A 16,813-nucleotide genomic window follows, 5' to 3' on the forward strand; every position below is an offset into this window, starting at 1 on the left:
ACAAGCTATTCCCTTGCTGTTTTAAGACATTTCAATACATTTACAGAAAGGAAAAGAGGTTATCACATACTATTAAATCAGACTGCTTTAAGTGGATCCTCCACATTCAGGGGAAATCTACCTTGCTGTCACATTCCCCCCTTGTGATACAATTCCCTGCTAAGGGCTTGTTAATCACACCCGTGGCTTTAAGCATCACGACTATGCAAAGACATAAGCGCCGTCGCTGCTTTCCGTTCCACCATACTCTCTATTGCAGAACACCATATCTTGCTGATTAAAGACAATATACATGGTAACAATACACATCCTAAGACTAAAAGAACTACTGTTATGATTAAAGTTTTCAACCCTCCAATACCAGCAAACCATTCCCCCAACCAACCTTCCAAGTCCCATCCACCACCTTCAGTTCGCTCCCAGGCATGATCAGCAGTTGCCCAAGCCATGCTATGCAGTTTTATTGATATCCACCTGAAAAGTCTGTACGTACACACAACATTGTCCCTTCACCACCGCACATACTCCACCCTGAGCAGCAACAACATATCCAAAGCCTCTTCTTGCATCAAAACAACATTCCTGATTTGCCCCTATTCTACATTAAGTTTATTCAGGGCTTTAATACTCTCATTGAACATCCATTCCGTCCAGTTACTCCCGGTAGTTCAGCAAAGCCCCCACCCAAGGGAAAAATCCTTGCATGAATCCCTCTCCAACCTTGTGACTCAAAGGAGACAAACCTGGGGATCGTCGCGCTCGGCGTCTGGGTCGGAGATGATGATAGGGCACGTAATCAGTGTCATGAAACTGGAGGGATGGGGCTACCCTTCCAATGGTGCAGATACCAGATGTATGAGGGGGAATCACTTTGTAAGCTTTTCGTCCACACAACAACCAAAGACTTCCTGGAAATATGGGCAGAACTTTTCCCTTTGCTGTTCCTGTTGTGAAGAAACCTTTGGGATCTACAGCCATTTTAATCCAGGTGCTAATCAAAATGCATGGGGAACCATTACCTGTGCGATCTCCATAAACTTTATAATTACATTCATAGTTGGTTATGTCCTTCTCAGTGATATTGGTCTGATTAAGCGGCCAGATCGATGCAGTGTCAAGTGTCGTCCTGCAAGCTGGGAATCACACGCACCTGCCTGACTAGCAGCAGCTGGAACCCCACCATCCCCCACACACGCTGCCCCCACCCACATGGTCTCCCACTGTACAAATACAAGCCTGCAAGGAATGACAGCTCCCCCCCTTACAAGATGACAAGTTGTAGTCATATATGCTACTTGTGCAGGCTAGCTGTGGAGATGAAGATTCTGAAGCTTTCTAGATATATTGATAATTATTAGAAAGATGACAGTAACTGCTGTCATGAACGGGTCACTATATTCTTATCGAGTGTAGAAACATTACAGAACTACAGCTAACCCTTACATTTCATGACCTTTTGGCCCTACTGTGTGCATCTTTTCCTGTCTGCATTAACATGTGTGTGTCTGTCTTTATGTAATCTTCTAAACGAGGATTACACTTCATGCGTCTGATGAAGTGAACTTGGTCATGTCAATCAAAATTTATGCTACAATAAATCTGCTCTTTAAAGTGCCGCAAGATGGTCTGCTTTTTGCTTTTGCGTTTTAATTAAATAAGAGAAGTTGTACTTTGTCTAGCATGAACCAGGGGTAGAGTGCTGCACCAGACAATCTGTTGGGTATTGCAGTCAATCAACTTTCAATTTATTTTTATTTCTTTAAACAAATATAAAAGAATACAATATTGCAAAAACAAAACAAAAAAACCCCATTTTCCCTTCATTTTCAAGAAATGTATCCCCTGGTCCTCTTTTCTCCCAATCTTTCAACCATATGCACTGAAACCATGCAATCCTAACTAGAGTTACACCCTCTAAGCCCACTGACTGCAGTAGATTTTGAGGGGTGTAACTCTGCTTAGAATAACACTGAAAAACAAATAATTCCCATCTTTTGAAAAGTGACTCCTACAAAGGCTTCTACATCCTTTTTGTTGCAATGTAGGTTCTGTCCATCCTTTCATGTTTGCCTAATAAACAGCAGTTTGCAATCCTAAGCAAGGAGAATATTTTCCTAATTGAGAAGTATCATTTCCTGTGAAAACCACCTACAATTTTGGGTTACAGCTCCTTCCTTTTGTTTAAGAAATAAATATCCTATAATTTCAAAAGAATTATTGAATCATCAGCTAGATTTCAGTAATTTGTACTGGGCCATTTGGTAATTTGATTCTGGCCCACAATTCTGGTTTAAAGGGATATTTGCCAGCTCTGCATTCAAAAAAGCGTTTCTCAGGAAAGTGCCAAATTTTAAAGTGCCTTTGCCGATTGGGGGGTTAAAACAGGGCAAACTACCAGAAAAGCAGAAATGTGTTGATTTTGATTATCACTGCCACAGAATCTTGAGGGGTTGAGAATGATTCAGGGCTGCCTCAGCCTCAGGACACTGATTATAATATATGTGCATAGCATGCTTGTGTGTGTGTCACTTGGCTGGTTCAAAAAAAGTACTTTGTGTATGTGTGAAACTGGGCCAAGAGGTTTGGTTTTATTTTTTTGTTGGCTGATTCCATACTCTTGAGCACTGTTACAGACCCTAGAATTAGAGATGTCTCTCACAATTTGCAGAACTTGTGAAGTAGAACACCCTGATTCTCCAAGTCTGTCTATCCTTGCCAGCTTGTAATGGTTAATGACTCCATGGCTTGAAGTGCTCTTCTGGTGTGTGTGTTTTTTAAAAAACTCCATCGTTTTTAATTGCTTGATCCCTTTTTTTTTTATTTGTTCCATACAGTGGGAAGAAGTCAGTGGCTATGATGAGAACCTCAACACAATCCGTACTTACCAGGTGTGCAACGTTTTTGAGCCCAACCAGAACAACTGGCTTCTCACCACTTTTATAAACCGACGGGGTGCACACCGCATTTACACAGAGATGCGCTTCACTGTGCGGGACTGTAGCAGCCTTCCCAATGTCCCTGGCTCTTGTAAGGAAACCTTCAACCTGTATTATTATGAAACAGACTCTGTCATTGCCACCAAGAAGTCAGCCTTCTGGACAGAGGCCCCCTACCTCAAAGTGGACACTATTGCTGCAGACGAGAGCTTCTCTCAGGTGGACTTTGGTGGGAGACTGATGAAAGTGAACACAGAGGTGAGGAGCTTTGGACCTCTCAATCGCAATGGCTTTTACCTTGCCTTTCAGGATTATGGGGCGTGCATGTCACTATTGTCAGTAAGGGTCTTCTTTAAGAAATGCCCTAGCGTGGTGCAAAACTTTGCCATATTCCCAGAGACTATGACGGGAGCAGAAAGCACTTCTCTGGTGATTGCGCGAGGTACGTGCATTCCCAATGCTGAGGAGGTGGATGTGCCCATTAAATTGTACTGCAATGGAGATGGGGAATGGATGGTTCCCATTGGTCGCTGTACCTGCAAGGCTGGATATGAGCCTGAGAACAACGTGGCCTGCAAAGGTAAGATAATGATTTGCTCAAATGTTGTTAGATGGTCACTGGACGTTATCAGCCAAAGGACTGTTCAGAAGTCCTCACTATGGAACTGGACCAAGGTTGCTTTTTAAGGGCTGCATTTAAATCAGTTTCTGCCAGTAACAGGTTTAGAATACTGAACAATCATTAACACAAACACGGTCATTTTATGGATTATTTGGGGACCTTTAAGTTTACATGACCATCTCTGACAGCTGGAGCTCCAAGTTGGGTCCTTGACATCTGTTCCTGTTGTGACAAGGATTGCTAAGCCCTGGGCTCTAGTTGCATGTGCCTCAACCCCAATCGGGCAGCCAATTGGGATCTTCCTTAACAAATGAATATAGAGATGACTACCATTTTCTTGTGCTTGCTCTGTGCTTGAATCCACCAGATGTATTTTGCCTTAGATTATGACCTCAATGTAACAGTGCCAAAGTAGAAAATCCCATTTGTTATATCGTTATCCCATGGCTGAAGTTCCTGAAAGGGCCATCAATAGCCTCAGCAAATGACAGTTCTTCTGCCTATGTTCTTGGATGATTTATGACCTGTTGTGAAATGTCTGTGGAGAAAGCACAGTTGTGATTGGTCAGTACACAAGGTCATGTTTGCAGAATGGTTGTAGCTTAACTTATACGTCTTTAGAAGTTTGGCAGTGTTCTTTTCTGCTTTTTTTTTTGGCTTGGCAAATACTTTGGAGGACTCACTTTATTAGCATCATAGTTGTGAAAGAGATTTGGGGAAAGCAAATGGGAGCATTACTGTCTTCATACGTACCAATATTTGTCTACATCTATAGAGCTCCAACATGGTCCTTTCTCAGACCTATCCAGGGCTGAATTCACTCAGTCACCATTTTGCCACATGTTTCCTGAATTGTACAAAGTCCTACTCAGAGTGACCCCTATGGACTGATCCACTGACACTGTTGTGACATATGAACATCCTGTTGTCAGGAACGCCGTTCTGGCTGTTTCATATGCACGGCAGGATTGTGAAGCATTTCGTTAATCATTTTATAAATATTCTTTTGTTTCTTGCTTGGTGAAAACAGGAAGAGAGCCCATCTATCCCCCTCTCTAAATCTGGAGCCCGGATAATAGGCCTGTAGAATACTGTGAGCTTCCCTTTATAAATGGTGGGTACTTTAGATAAACTGAAATGAGTGATGATGCTTTACTGTTCTGAATGGAATGGCTTTGCCACACCGCAGCATTAAGCCTTAGAAGCTGTTCCAAGATTTATCTTGTCCAGATTGAGTAAGCAACTGGGAAGGATAAGAGTGAAAGTAAGTACTAAAGGTAGAACAAAACAGACATATTTTCCTCCATTGGTGGCTTTGCCAAGAAGCTGCTCTACTGTGTTAGGGAGGCAGTGGAACACACCAGAAAAGTGTCAACATCTGAGTAAAACCATGGGACTTGGCTTCTGCAGGTGCAGTGCCACCCAACTTGGGATTTTCACTGAGAAATGAGGTGAAATGTGTATGGACTATGGAGGCAACTATATGTCACAAAGTCATCACAAAAAATGCACAGGAACATACAAATAGCAGCACATCCTAGGCTGCCCACCCAGGAGAGCACATTCTGAATTCTTATCATAAGAACAATTGCACTAAAACCCTGAGAGAACTGCTTAGTAAATATTTCAAAAGATAGCAAAAGACGTGGTTTTTAATGAAACATATTAAGAGGAAAGTTATTTGACCTTATTTTCTCATTCACACAAAGAAAATCCTACCAGTACAGTCTAATATCAATAAATATACTTTGCTTTAACTGTGTTTTCCCCCCAGTCCTATTTAGCTGTTACAGTTTTAAAAAATATCAAATAGTACTGTTTGCAGTTTGGGGTATTGCAGTTTAAGAAAGATGTATACAATTGGCATTGGTTCAGAGGAGGGCAACGGAGTGATCAAGGGTCTGGAAAACAAGTCCTATGAGGAAAGGTTGAAGGAACTGTGTATGAGTAGTCTGGAGAACAGAAGACTGAGCGGGGACATGATAACACTGAACTAATACCTGGCTGTTGGGTACAAAAGGGCAAAGATTAGATCTCTGCTGTTCCAGGAGGCAAGACTAGATCTAATGGACTCAAGTTACAGGAGGCTAGATCTCAGTAAACCACTAGTAGAAACTCCCTAACAACAAGCAGTTTGACAATGGAATTAGTGATGTATGGGGAACATAAGGTATCCCTCGTTAGAGGTCTTCAAGCAAAGTGAATGGCAAATGTTGGGAACTGTCTAGCTTTGGATTTCCTCCATTAATCAGGAAGGCTTCCTTCAACTCTTTGATTCTCTGCAATTATACAGGAGGAACCTGAATCTAAGGTTAGCTACATTGCTCACTGCTTTCTAACAGAGTAAGCCTTGAGTTCATAGAGTCACAGAAAGAACTGAGGATACCTACTGACTTTTTCTGGCTATATGTTCAGGGTAGCTGAAATTTACAATGGCCTCTTCATGACCCTCTTTTGATTCTCTGGCTATATTGTGGCAACCTTTTTGTGAAATTGTAGTAATTCAAGAATTGCCTTGTTAATCAGAGACAAAGCCCTTCCCGTTTCTTTTGATTTTTTAAACTTTATTTTTTTTAAAAACCCAAATAAAATACAATACAAGAGTCTAGAATATAAATTACTAAATACAACTACAAAATATACAAGAACAAACTAATTGTACATTCTAAACAAAAAACATTCAATTTTACAAACTTTTTGGACTCTTGGCCATGTAAAAGACAGGTTAGTTTTCTCAGACGAATACAATCTGACAGCTTCTCCAGACACTCCTCCTTCTTTGGGGATTATATTTTTCTTCCAATTTTGGGCAAGTATTAATGCAGTAAGCACAAATTCATGGACTTCTTTTGGAAGAAAATCCACACAATTCAACAAGAAAACCTTAGGGGATAATGGTAACTCTTTCTTTATACCATGTGAGATCACAAAGCCCTTCCAGTTTCCACCCACTGACTTGGGTCTCCTCTAGCAAAAGACATTTCTCTCTGGTGAGCAGGGCTTCCTTGCCTCCTCTCTCCTACTGCACTCTGAAATGGCCTCTGAAATGCTGCTCCTGGCAGACAGCCCACCCCCGGAAAAAGCATGAGGGGGCATTGGAGGTCTAGAGCAGGAAGAGGGAATCAGCAAAAAATGTCCCCCTTCTATTAGTAGGAATTCTCCACAGGATCCAAGCCTTTATCTCCAATAGCAATCAGTTAGGTGTCCCTGGGAAGCTCGTAGAACAGGTCTGAATGGAGAGATCTATTCCCTGTTAATTGTCCCCCATATCTGATGATCGGAAAGCTTGGCAGATTATATTTACATAGAATTCCAAGTCATCGAAAGATAGGATATTTCCCCAATTGCAGAGGTTTAAATTACTCTTAACAACACTATTCCTATCTGATTTTAGAAGAAAATTGAAGCTGTTTTATACTGCAGAAGCATCCACCATGCTTTATTAGTATTTAATAATTGAAGTGCAAGATCCCTGGCAAGATAAAGTGCAGTGAATAAAAACCAGTAAAATAATAGTGACAACTCTCTCTATATCCTATGCAATGTAAAATGGCCATAAAAGACATAAGAGATAATTGATTGCCACATCATACTCACCATCTAGTGGCATCATGAGCAGGCGCTGAATTAAATTGAAAGCAAATTACAACACACAAAGATTAAATACGAATAATCAAGAGGAGCAAAAGTTCTCAGTTGTGAGGTTTCGTATGAATGCCTGCAGTGTGTTGTCTGTCGAATACATTCATTGCTGTTGCATGGTGTAAAGTTGTTTTTGTTTTTTTAAGAAGCTTTTTCCATCAAAATGTTTTCCCCTTCTATCTGCTAGAATCCCAAAGGCTTTTTTTATTACATACATCACTACTAGATTTTGAAAGGGAGTTGTTGAAGGCAGTATTTTAGGAGAACCATAGGCACAAATAACTACATAATCTTTTCTCTCTCATGCTGTTCGGAATCAGACCTCTGTGGTAGAAGATACAAAAAATCTTGTTCCCAGTGAACATAATATTTTAATAATCATGTAAACTAAACGTGGAATTCTTGAGGTGGGTTCCTGAGGTGGCAAACTACTAGCTGAACACACCAACAGCACAAGGTGATTTATCTAAGCAAACATGTCACATGAACATGAAAATTCTCCCATGATCAGCATATCATTAAACTAGCTGTCCAGTGTCATAAACTGAAAGACAAGCTACCCGTTCAGGTTTTTAACGAGTCGGGTCTGGGTTCCCTCCATGTGGAGCAGAAAAAATGGGCAAATAACTCCCCCATCAGCACTGTTTCCATGTGAGAAAATGGCTTGGTGGGCTAGGAAGGATCACTTCCTTCCCTGTGATAGCAATTCAAGCTCGCTTGGGCTCTTTTTTATTTTTCTAAAAGCCATTACCCACAGCTGCTGTGTACTTGTGGGGAACCCGAGTTGGGGCCACGGAACCCAAATTGGACCAAGGAACCCGGACCCAGCTTGTTAAAAATCCAAACATCTAGTTGGCTCTCAGTCCTCCCTCCACTGTGGATTCTCTAGAGATTGTGCTCCCAACATCCCTTTCAAGACTGTCATGTTTTCATTTCCTATTGCATCAAAAGCAGCCTTATTTATAATAAGCGGGGGATGGACACACATTGAGTAGTTTAATCCCATATGGGTTGACTTTCTTATTCAGCCCACAGTGGTTTAGGACTCATCCTAAACGGTCTGTCACACACACTTCGTTTCCAGATCATATTAAGATGGGAAGCCCAAGCCCAGGTATAGATGAGAGAAATTCAGCCTGGTAGTGCGAACTAATCCATGGCTAGGGTTGCCAGCTCCGGGTTGGGAAATACCTGGAGATTTTGGGGGTGGAGCCTGAGGAGGGCGGGATTTGGAGAGGGGAGGGACTTCATTGCCATAGAGTCCAATGGCCAAAGTGGCCATTTCCTCCAGGTGAACTGATCTCTATCAGCTGGAGATCAGTTCTAATAGTGGGAGATCTCCAGCTAGTACCTGGAGATTGGCAACCCCATCCATGGCTCTTCGATAGGTTATAACCTCTGGGTAGCCATTTTCTGAAGACATTTAACAAATACATTTCCATAGTTCCATAGTCCAACAAATCCTCCTTGAATACCTGCCTTGCTCCTGCCCTCTGTTGGCCACAGCTGCTTGTCACTTTCTTGTTTCACTGAAACAAGTCACCCAGCAAGGTTCCATGGCAGAGCGGGGATTTGAACCTGAGTCTCCCAGATCCTAGTCTGACACTCCAACCACTACACAAAGCTGCACTGTTAGTGTAAGCCTGAGCAATTTTCGCATTCCTCTTCAAAAGGCTGTGCATTTTCCCTTCCTGGTTTCAAACCCATTGCCCCTGCAGCCCTGCCTTGATTATTGGTTAATGCTAAGGAGCAGGGTCTGCAGCAAAGGAAAATCAAGCAGCAGATCAGCAGAAGGAGGCCATGCATCAGCTGCCACACAAACACAAAACTCTCCAAAGTGATGTTTGTGATTTCCTGGCTTCAAAGGGCTGCGCAGGGCTGCGTTGGCTGCCTGGGTTTCTTTCATCTTTCTCATTATTTCCTGAGTGAAGCTGCAGGAATCAGAACAAGCCTTGATTGGTTCTGATTTAAATGGAACTCTGGGAACGACACTCTGATTCTTTCTCTTAATTGGAACTTTTCTCTCTCTTGTTTTGGACTTTGCCATGTGTGCTGTCAATTTGATACTGCCTGCTGGAATCCTCAGAGGGGCTGGATTATAAATATGGAAATGTGGTTTCTTCTTTTTCTGTCCTGCTTTCTGAGTTTTTTATTAAAAAATGCCCAAATTTTACTTTATGCCTACTAGTTTTACTGATATGTTCCGTACTCTGAAATTGCATTTCTGTTTAAAGGAATCAGTCCAAAGTTTCTAGAAGGCAAAGTAATGAGAATTTGGGAGTGTTGAACCTGGTGATATCCAGGTAGTGCTGAAAGTAGCTTGTAAATAGTAATATATTACCTGATAATATCTGAATTGTATCATCAATACATCTGATTCTCAACATGGCTAAATATGTGGATACTTAAATACAGAGATTGGGGCCATGAACAGACAAGACAGATCTTTCTACAAACCTGAGAAAACATGCTTCAGGTTTGCAGAAAAATCTGAAATAAAAAAATAAGCTGCAGAGTTACACTCCCCCTCAAATAACAGAAGTAGTGCTTGTAGCTTTAAGAAATAAATGCCCCCTGTGGCTGTTGCTAGGCCATCATAACAATATCACCAATTAAAGCCTTGGTTTCTGTCAATAAAAGGCAGGTGGGGCCCTTTCCAAGCTTGTGTTGGCTTTTAAGAGAAGATTATTTGGGGCTGGGGCTGGCAGCAACCATGGGTGACTGATAGCACATGAAGTCCATGACTCACCCAAGCCCAGCTGCTCACTACTGTTCAAGAGCAGCCACCACATGAAAGTGACTGTTGTATAGTGTTTAAACTTTTAGTCTAGGATCTGGGAGACCCTGGTTCAAATCGCCACCCTGTCATGGAAGACGAAGAGCTGGTTTTAAAGAGAATCAAATCAGCTTACAATCTCCTTCCCTTCCTCTCCTCACAAAAGACACCTTGTGAGGTGGATGTGGCTGAGAGACTAGCCCAAGATCACCCAGCTGGCTTCATGTGTAAGAGTGGGCAAACCAACCCAGTTCTCCAAATTAGGGTCCAGTGTTCCTAAACACTACAACGTGCTGGGTGGCATCAGGTGAAGATAAAATGGAAGAGAATGATGTAAGTTGCTCTAGGTCCACATTGTGGAGAAAGGCGGGGTATAAGTGTAGCAAATAAATAAATATAGCTGAAGGTAGGGGGGAGATAAAATGTAGGTTGGTTGGGTCAGAGTTAAGGGAGCAGGATAAGATAATATGGAGGCTCTGAGGAAAGAGGAAATAATGTGGAGAGGGAGATACAGGAGAAAGTGAGGTGCTCCCCACAAGTCCTTGCAATTCCCCAGTGATCAACTGGGCCTTATGGTTGGCACCATGCAACTAGGTCTTGCAACTGGCACCATGTAACTGGGCCATAGTCCCCCTGGGTAGAGGCTGCCAGCAGGAGAGAGGGAAGCAGGGGAAAGCTAAAGATAAGGGGGCAGATAAATGTGGGTTGGCTGGTGGGTAAAAAGGAGAGAGGCAAGCAGGAAAAAGAGAAAGGCTATTGTGGGCTTTCTGGGAATGGAAAGAGGGGGAGGGAAAATGAGTTGTCCCTTGAAAGTCCTTGCAGGTCCCCTGCTTGTATTGACTAATCACCAAATTTGTGATTATACCACAGTTACCTCTACCTTCATAAAAATTATGTTTCTAGTTCTCAAAGTTGCCGAAATTGCTTCAAAATACAGCTTTTTACCCCACCCCCTGTGAAGTAATAATTTTAAACATTTAGACCAAACCATTTTTAGCTTTGTTAAGCCTTTGGGTACTCCAATTCCTCTTACAACATAAAGCAGTGCCACATATATGAGACAAATAAATTTCAGGTTAAATTTTTGTCGTTCCATTATCAGAAGTTCTAGTTATTTCAAAACAGTTGAGGTTAGTGGCTGCAGTGTGCCATGATCCCTAGCAAATATTGGAAACAATTTATTAATGTTTTAATTATTGCGATTGCCTGTTACATCTTTGATCAAATACTGAATTTTCTTTCAAAGTATGCCTTTTTGCTTCCCAGCTACAGCTGAGCTCCTTGGCTGCATTTCCATGAAACAGATAATGTTTTCAGTACTCAATTTAAGACAGATTTTTTGTTGGCCACAAAATATGTGGTTTTTGGTGTGTGCCTGGAATAAACTACATTGCAATATGACATTCAGTCACTAGATGTCTCTGTACACTCTGTGGAGTTAGATAGAGGGTGTGTCCTTGCAGTAGACAAAGAGGCAGAGTTCAAGGTGTGTGGAAATCTTTATTTTGTTTACAAGTAAAGCTGCATTAAATATAAAGAAACCTGTCCTTTATACAGTGATCATTCTGAGACCTGTACACAAATTGTGTCTCTCAAACCTGTACTTGTGTCTCTCAAACCTGTACACAAATAGGATCACACAAGTCTGCATTTTTGTTTAATGAAAGATGGAAGATCTCATCCGCGATATTCAATTATAAAATCATTATACCAAACAAGTGTGATTCTGTGCCTATCTACACGTTTCCAAGATCTTCCAGTCTCCGGGGAACAAGGCAAGGCGTGAAAGTATAATCTTCTTAAAAGATTTATGTGTGTTTTGCAGAGAAGACTAAGGGTGTAAAGCTGACAAAAGGGCCCTATTCCAGGTCACACTCGACAGTTCTTTCCATCTGTCTGTACTTTATCCTAATGTCAATTACCACACCGCCTCAGCATGCTGCTCACAGCCGTGCAATCACCCATTGCGGCATTTTTGCAGTTTAATCCAGGGCAAAAGGTTGTACTAGTACCAAACAGAGAAAGCGAGGCTGAAATTGCTCGCCAACTGCCAAATTACTGCTTTCAAATATAAATCATATATTAAATGCACCAGTTTTCTATAGGCCTTTCCCAAATTGGTTTTCTTTGTTCGCTGGAAGTTGTAGAAGCTTTCCCTTTATTGGTGAAAAACTGAAAATCAGAAATGTTTGGGATTTCTAACAAAAATTGAACAAAATGTTTAGTGTTTCTCTGAAAACACTGCAGTCATTGAAAAAAAAATGCTTTCAATCAGAGAGTTTAAAATTTACGTTGCTCTGTGGTGCGCCTCCATGTTGTATGGTATATAGATTTAACCAAGCCTTTTTGCTCTGCTGTGGAGAGGGATGTGCTTAGGTTGGCTGACATAAATGGGATAGAAGAATCTACTTTGCTTAGGGCACTGTTTCCTTTCTTGTCTGACATCCTTTGACACCAATTGCAAATGATAAATACAGGGGCCCTTTTCCAGCTTCCTTGGCAATACGGAAAACAAACAATGGTGCTAGATATTGTTCTTGCTGTTGGTAAAGCCATGATGTGACCCTTACACAGAGCTGCACTGATTTCCCATCTTTCTAGCATGGTTGTTTTGGAACAATTGGCAATGTTGTGGCTGACACACTCATCACCTGCTCTGTTTACTAAGGACCATCCGTGTTTGCCATCCCTATTTTTCCTGTACCAGTTCCCGTTAAGTCATTGTCGATGATTTTGCTGCTAGTTTTAACTTTTGTTTGATACCTTGATCAAATGGTGTTAGTGTGAATTCCTACAGATGAAGAAAAAGAGTTGGTTTTCATATGCCAACCTTCTCTACCACTTAAGGAAAATCAAACCGGCTTACAATCACCTTCCCTTCCCCTCCCCACAGCAGACAGCCTGTCAGGTAGGTGGGGCGGAGAGAGATCTAAAACAGCTGTGACTGGCGCAAGGTCATCCAGCTGGCTGCATGTGCAGGAGTGGGGAAACCAAACCGCTTCACCAGATTAAAGTCCACCTCTCCAAACTACCTCTATTAACCACTATACCAGGGGTGTCAAACTCATTTGTTACAAGGGCTGGATATGACATAAATGTCACTTGGTTGGGCCTGGCCATGCCCTGCCAGCCCAGTTTGAGATTGGGGGGGGGGGCAGTAGCTGCCTCAGCTGGCTTGTGGGCCGGATAAGAGCTCTCAAGGGGTCAGATCTAGCCCTTAGGCCTTATGCTTGACACCTCTGCACTATACCATGCTGGCTCTTCACGTTGTCATTCACAGTTCAGCTCTCTCCCCTGGGTACGCACGAATCTTGTGTTTGATACACATCCATGCAAATCCATACATATGAGCATTAAAGTGGGTGGAGCTGCATGGATACTATGGGATAGCCCACTGCAGTGGTTGAGATGTATTTTGAAGTTGAGAACATATTGTAGGACATGCATGTTTTCCCAAGTGTAAGTTTAATGAAAAGAATTGTCACCTTCTTGACTTCCAAATTATTGGAAAAGAGGCTGTGGGAGAAAAAGCAAACACAGCATGTAATAGGCAGAGTAGAGTAGTAGCTGTGTTTAATGGGGGTGTGCTTGAACAGTGATCCTTGGTATGATAATAGGACTGTTATAAAAATGTCCCTATTTTCATCTATTAATTGTTGGACTAATTGGCAGCAATATGCTGTTGATAGTTGTGCCTCGTTCACTCTAAAAACGCTGAACTACTTCCCAAGGGAGTCTTGTGCACAGATTTCCCGGGGCACTCGAGAAAATGTTTTGGTCATTGTCTGACTAAAATTTAGGCACAAACAGCAAGAATGTGCAAACAGGGCAAAGAACAATTAGAGTGTGGCGGACTTTCCCCACTAAGCCATATTAAACATCGGGGATGTAAGAACTGAAATGACTCAAAGTTGCGTAAAGGAGTTATTTTCGAAAGAAAACCCCTAAGGGTGTATTTACAGGGTGCTCTCATAAAACCAGAGTGCCCTTTAAACATCTGCTCATGTTGGCAATACTCTACTCACTCTCATGGATTGCGTTTGTTGTTGTTTGCCAGGACTTGGGAGTGAATCCAAAGGACTCACAGTATGGGCTGTGAATCCTTATCCTTCTAGCAGGGCCCGTGGTAGGATGCAGCAGCGACAGCAGATGGGCCACACCTTGGATCATTTTCTAGCCAAGAGCTTATACAGATGAATGCACCGTGTGACCTGTGCCCAAAAGAAGCTCTCATTCGTTCCTGCTGGCAAGCAAGGTCTCTTCCCTCCCCCCCCCCCATGTTTGCCTTGGTTTTGGGAGTCATATGTACAAAATAAATGTTTAGCATGACCTCCTTGCATGTCTCCAGGCCAGCCTAGAAATATGAAATGGCAACATTGATGTGCTAAAATATTGGTATTGGTATTTGCCTTCTCCATCTACCTGGCATATTTGAAGTACTGACCTTACTTCTGAGCTAATTGAAAACTCCTGTGCTAGACCACTTGTCTAGCAATAGTAAAAATAAATATTTGTGGGGTGAAAGGTCAACCCTCCTGAAAGCAGGATGAAAATGAAAGCTGCACTTGGATTACTGTGCTTTAGAAGTACATGATTTGAAGGTGGCTTTTGTTATTTTTAGATATTTTGAGCTGTTGGCTGTCCTCCAGTAGTGGGGCAGAACAAACTCTGACTTCATATAGTGCTGAATTGGCTCCTGCCATCTGATTCATTTTTGGTCTGTGTTTACCAAGCTTCTTTTGTGGTGACTAGAAAATATCCATTTCTGAATGGGAATCCTTGCCTGGTTTAACATGTTGACGCGTTGATGGTGCCTCTACCTGTGCATTTTAAAAATGGATAGCCTGATTGCTGCAGTGTGTAGGCTGATTGAACTTGGAGCATCATACATCATGATGACTCATCAGGGCTCCTCAAACTTACAACATGCCTCAGCACACCACAAAACACCATGGGATTGCTTTGCAGTTGTTAATGGATATACATTGAAATGATTAATTTTTTTAAACCTCTAAATTAAACTCAGACTTTGAATCTACTGACCAACTGGATAACTGTCTTATTTAGAGGATGCATTAGATGGAGCTCTAATAGTTGCTATAATCTATTGAAAAAGAATGCAGTTGTAAGTTTATGAATATTAAAAGTTGTCTTTTGTAGCAAATAAATTAATTAAATTAAAAGTAAGGGTGTAATACTGGGCACACTTATTTTCGAGAACCCAGGTTCAAATCCCTGCTCACTCCACGGAAGCTTGCTGGGTGACCTTGGGCTAGTCACACACTCTCAGCTCTGACCCTGGCTAGTATTTGGATGGGAGACCTCCAAGGAATACCAGGGTCCTGATGTGGAGGCAGGCAATGGCAGACTGCCTCTGAACATCTCTTGCCTTGAAAATCCTATGGCGTTGCCATAAGTTACCTGTGACTTGACGGGGGAGAAAGCATACATAGGATCAGGCTACAGATACAAAGTAGATCTGAACTTTGTAATGTGCATTCTACAGTGTACAATGTGATGATTGGAGGAGGTACTAAAAACAGAACCAAGCTAAAATACCTACTGCTTATTATTTCATCTGAAGACGAGTGAAATGGAATGCTGTGGCACAGCTAAGGTGATTTAGGAAATATCAACAACCTCAGCTGTATGATACAAAGTATGTGCATACCCAGCCCATTTTTTTCTCCCTTAAACTGAGCTGCTAACAGCTTTCAGTGTGAGTGGGGGAGGCATTTACAGCTTAATCTTGCCATTAGTATCACTCTTTGAAATGCTGTGTTGTATCCCACATTGCTGGTCAATCAACACTGTACTCAGTGGCAAGATGGACTTATTGTGTTTCAGAGTTTCTAAAAGTGGCTGGCTGCTGAGTTTCACTTACTTCTGTCCATTTTTTGGGCAATCAGGAAAGACTTCACAATACCTGATCTTGAGCAATGCCAGTTTATTTTGCTAGCCCTCAGCTATAATTCCAGGGACGTTGCCAGCAAAGCTGGACCCCCCCCCCCCCAATGTAGCTGCTGTGTTGTCCACGATTACGAACAATGCAAATCTATACTGCAGTTCATTATGGGATTCAGGGCCATCACTAATGTATACCTTTGGCCCAGGACTTCTCAAACATTGTAACTGGCAATATTCAAGCCTGCCTAAGGTCAATTAATCGTTGATTTTTATAATTTTAGTATTTGCACATGGTGAGAGGAAAACAGGTGATTGCTGTGTTGTTGTCCCATCACTGATGATCAGCACAAGGAATGTGGTATATAGTATGATATGGTTTGGGGTGGGCTTATAGGTGGATCCTATGTCCATAGACAACAACATATGCACACATTGAAGGGGAAGCTCACATTTCCCTGATACTGTTGCCAACTTCCAGATACTCCTGCTATCAAAACTGATCTCCAGCCGATAGAGATCAGTTCACGTGGAGAAAATGGCCACTTTGGCAATTGGACTCTATGGCATTGAAGTCCCTCCCCTCCCCAAATCCTCCCCTCCTCAGGCTCCGCCCAAAAAACCTCTCTCTGGTGGCAAAGAGGGTCCTGGCAACCCTATTCCCTGAGTACTTGCCCAGGTGTGTATCTGATCAGCATCTGCTACCTTTTGCAGTTCAGTACTGTATTGTACACTGCCAGTTTAGGATGCCTTCCCCCCTTCATCAGTCACTGCAGCAAGCCAGCCATGTGAAGTACTGTTTCCAGTCAACCACCTAGACCAGTGAGGGCTCTGGGGGACAGCCAGAGTAGACTGAAGCATCCAGCACATGAGAATTGAGGAGATGAGAATTGTTGGGTCATCCAATTCATAAAATTGTAATGGCCAAGCTCT

The 16,813-nt window shown here is 42.2% G+C and overlaps 1 protein-coding gene across 1 annotated transcript in view; it reads left to right on the top strand.

The window, feature by feature from the left end:
• Positions 1–16,813, top strand: part of EPHB1 (EPH receptor B1) — a 370,423-nt gene that overhangs the window by 147,033 nt on the left and 206,577 nt on the right. Inside the window, exon 3 of the mRNA XM_056850342.1 lies at positions 2,835–3,516. Coding sequence (XP_056706320.1) covers positions 2,835–3,516 — 682 coding nt within the window. The remainder of the gene's footprint in view (positions 1–2,834; positions 3,517–16,813) is intronic.

Source organism: Euleptes europaea, chromosome 5 (assembly GCF_029931775.1).
Source record: "Euleptes europaea isolate rEulEur1 chromosome 5, rEulEur1.hap1, whole genome shotgun sequence".
NCBI lineage: Eukaryota > Metazoa > Chordata > Lepidosauria > Squamata > Sphaerodactylidae > Euleptes > Euleptes europaea.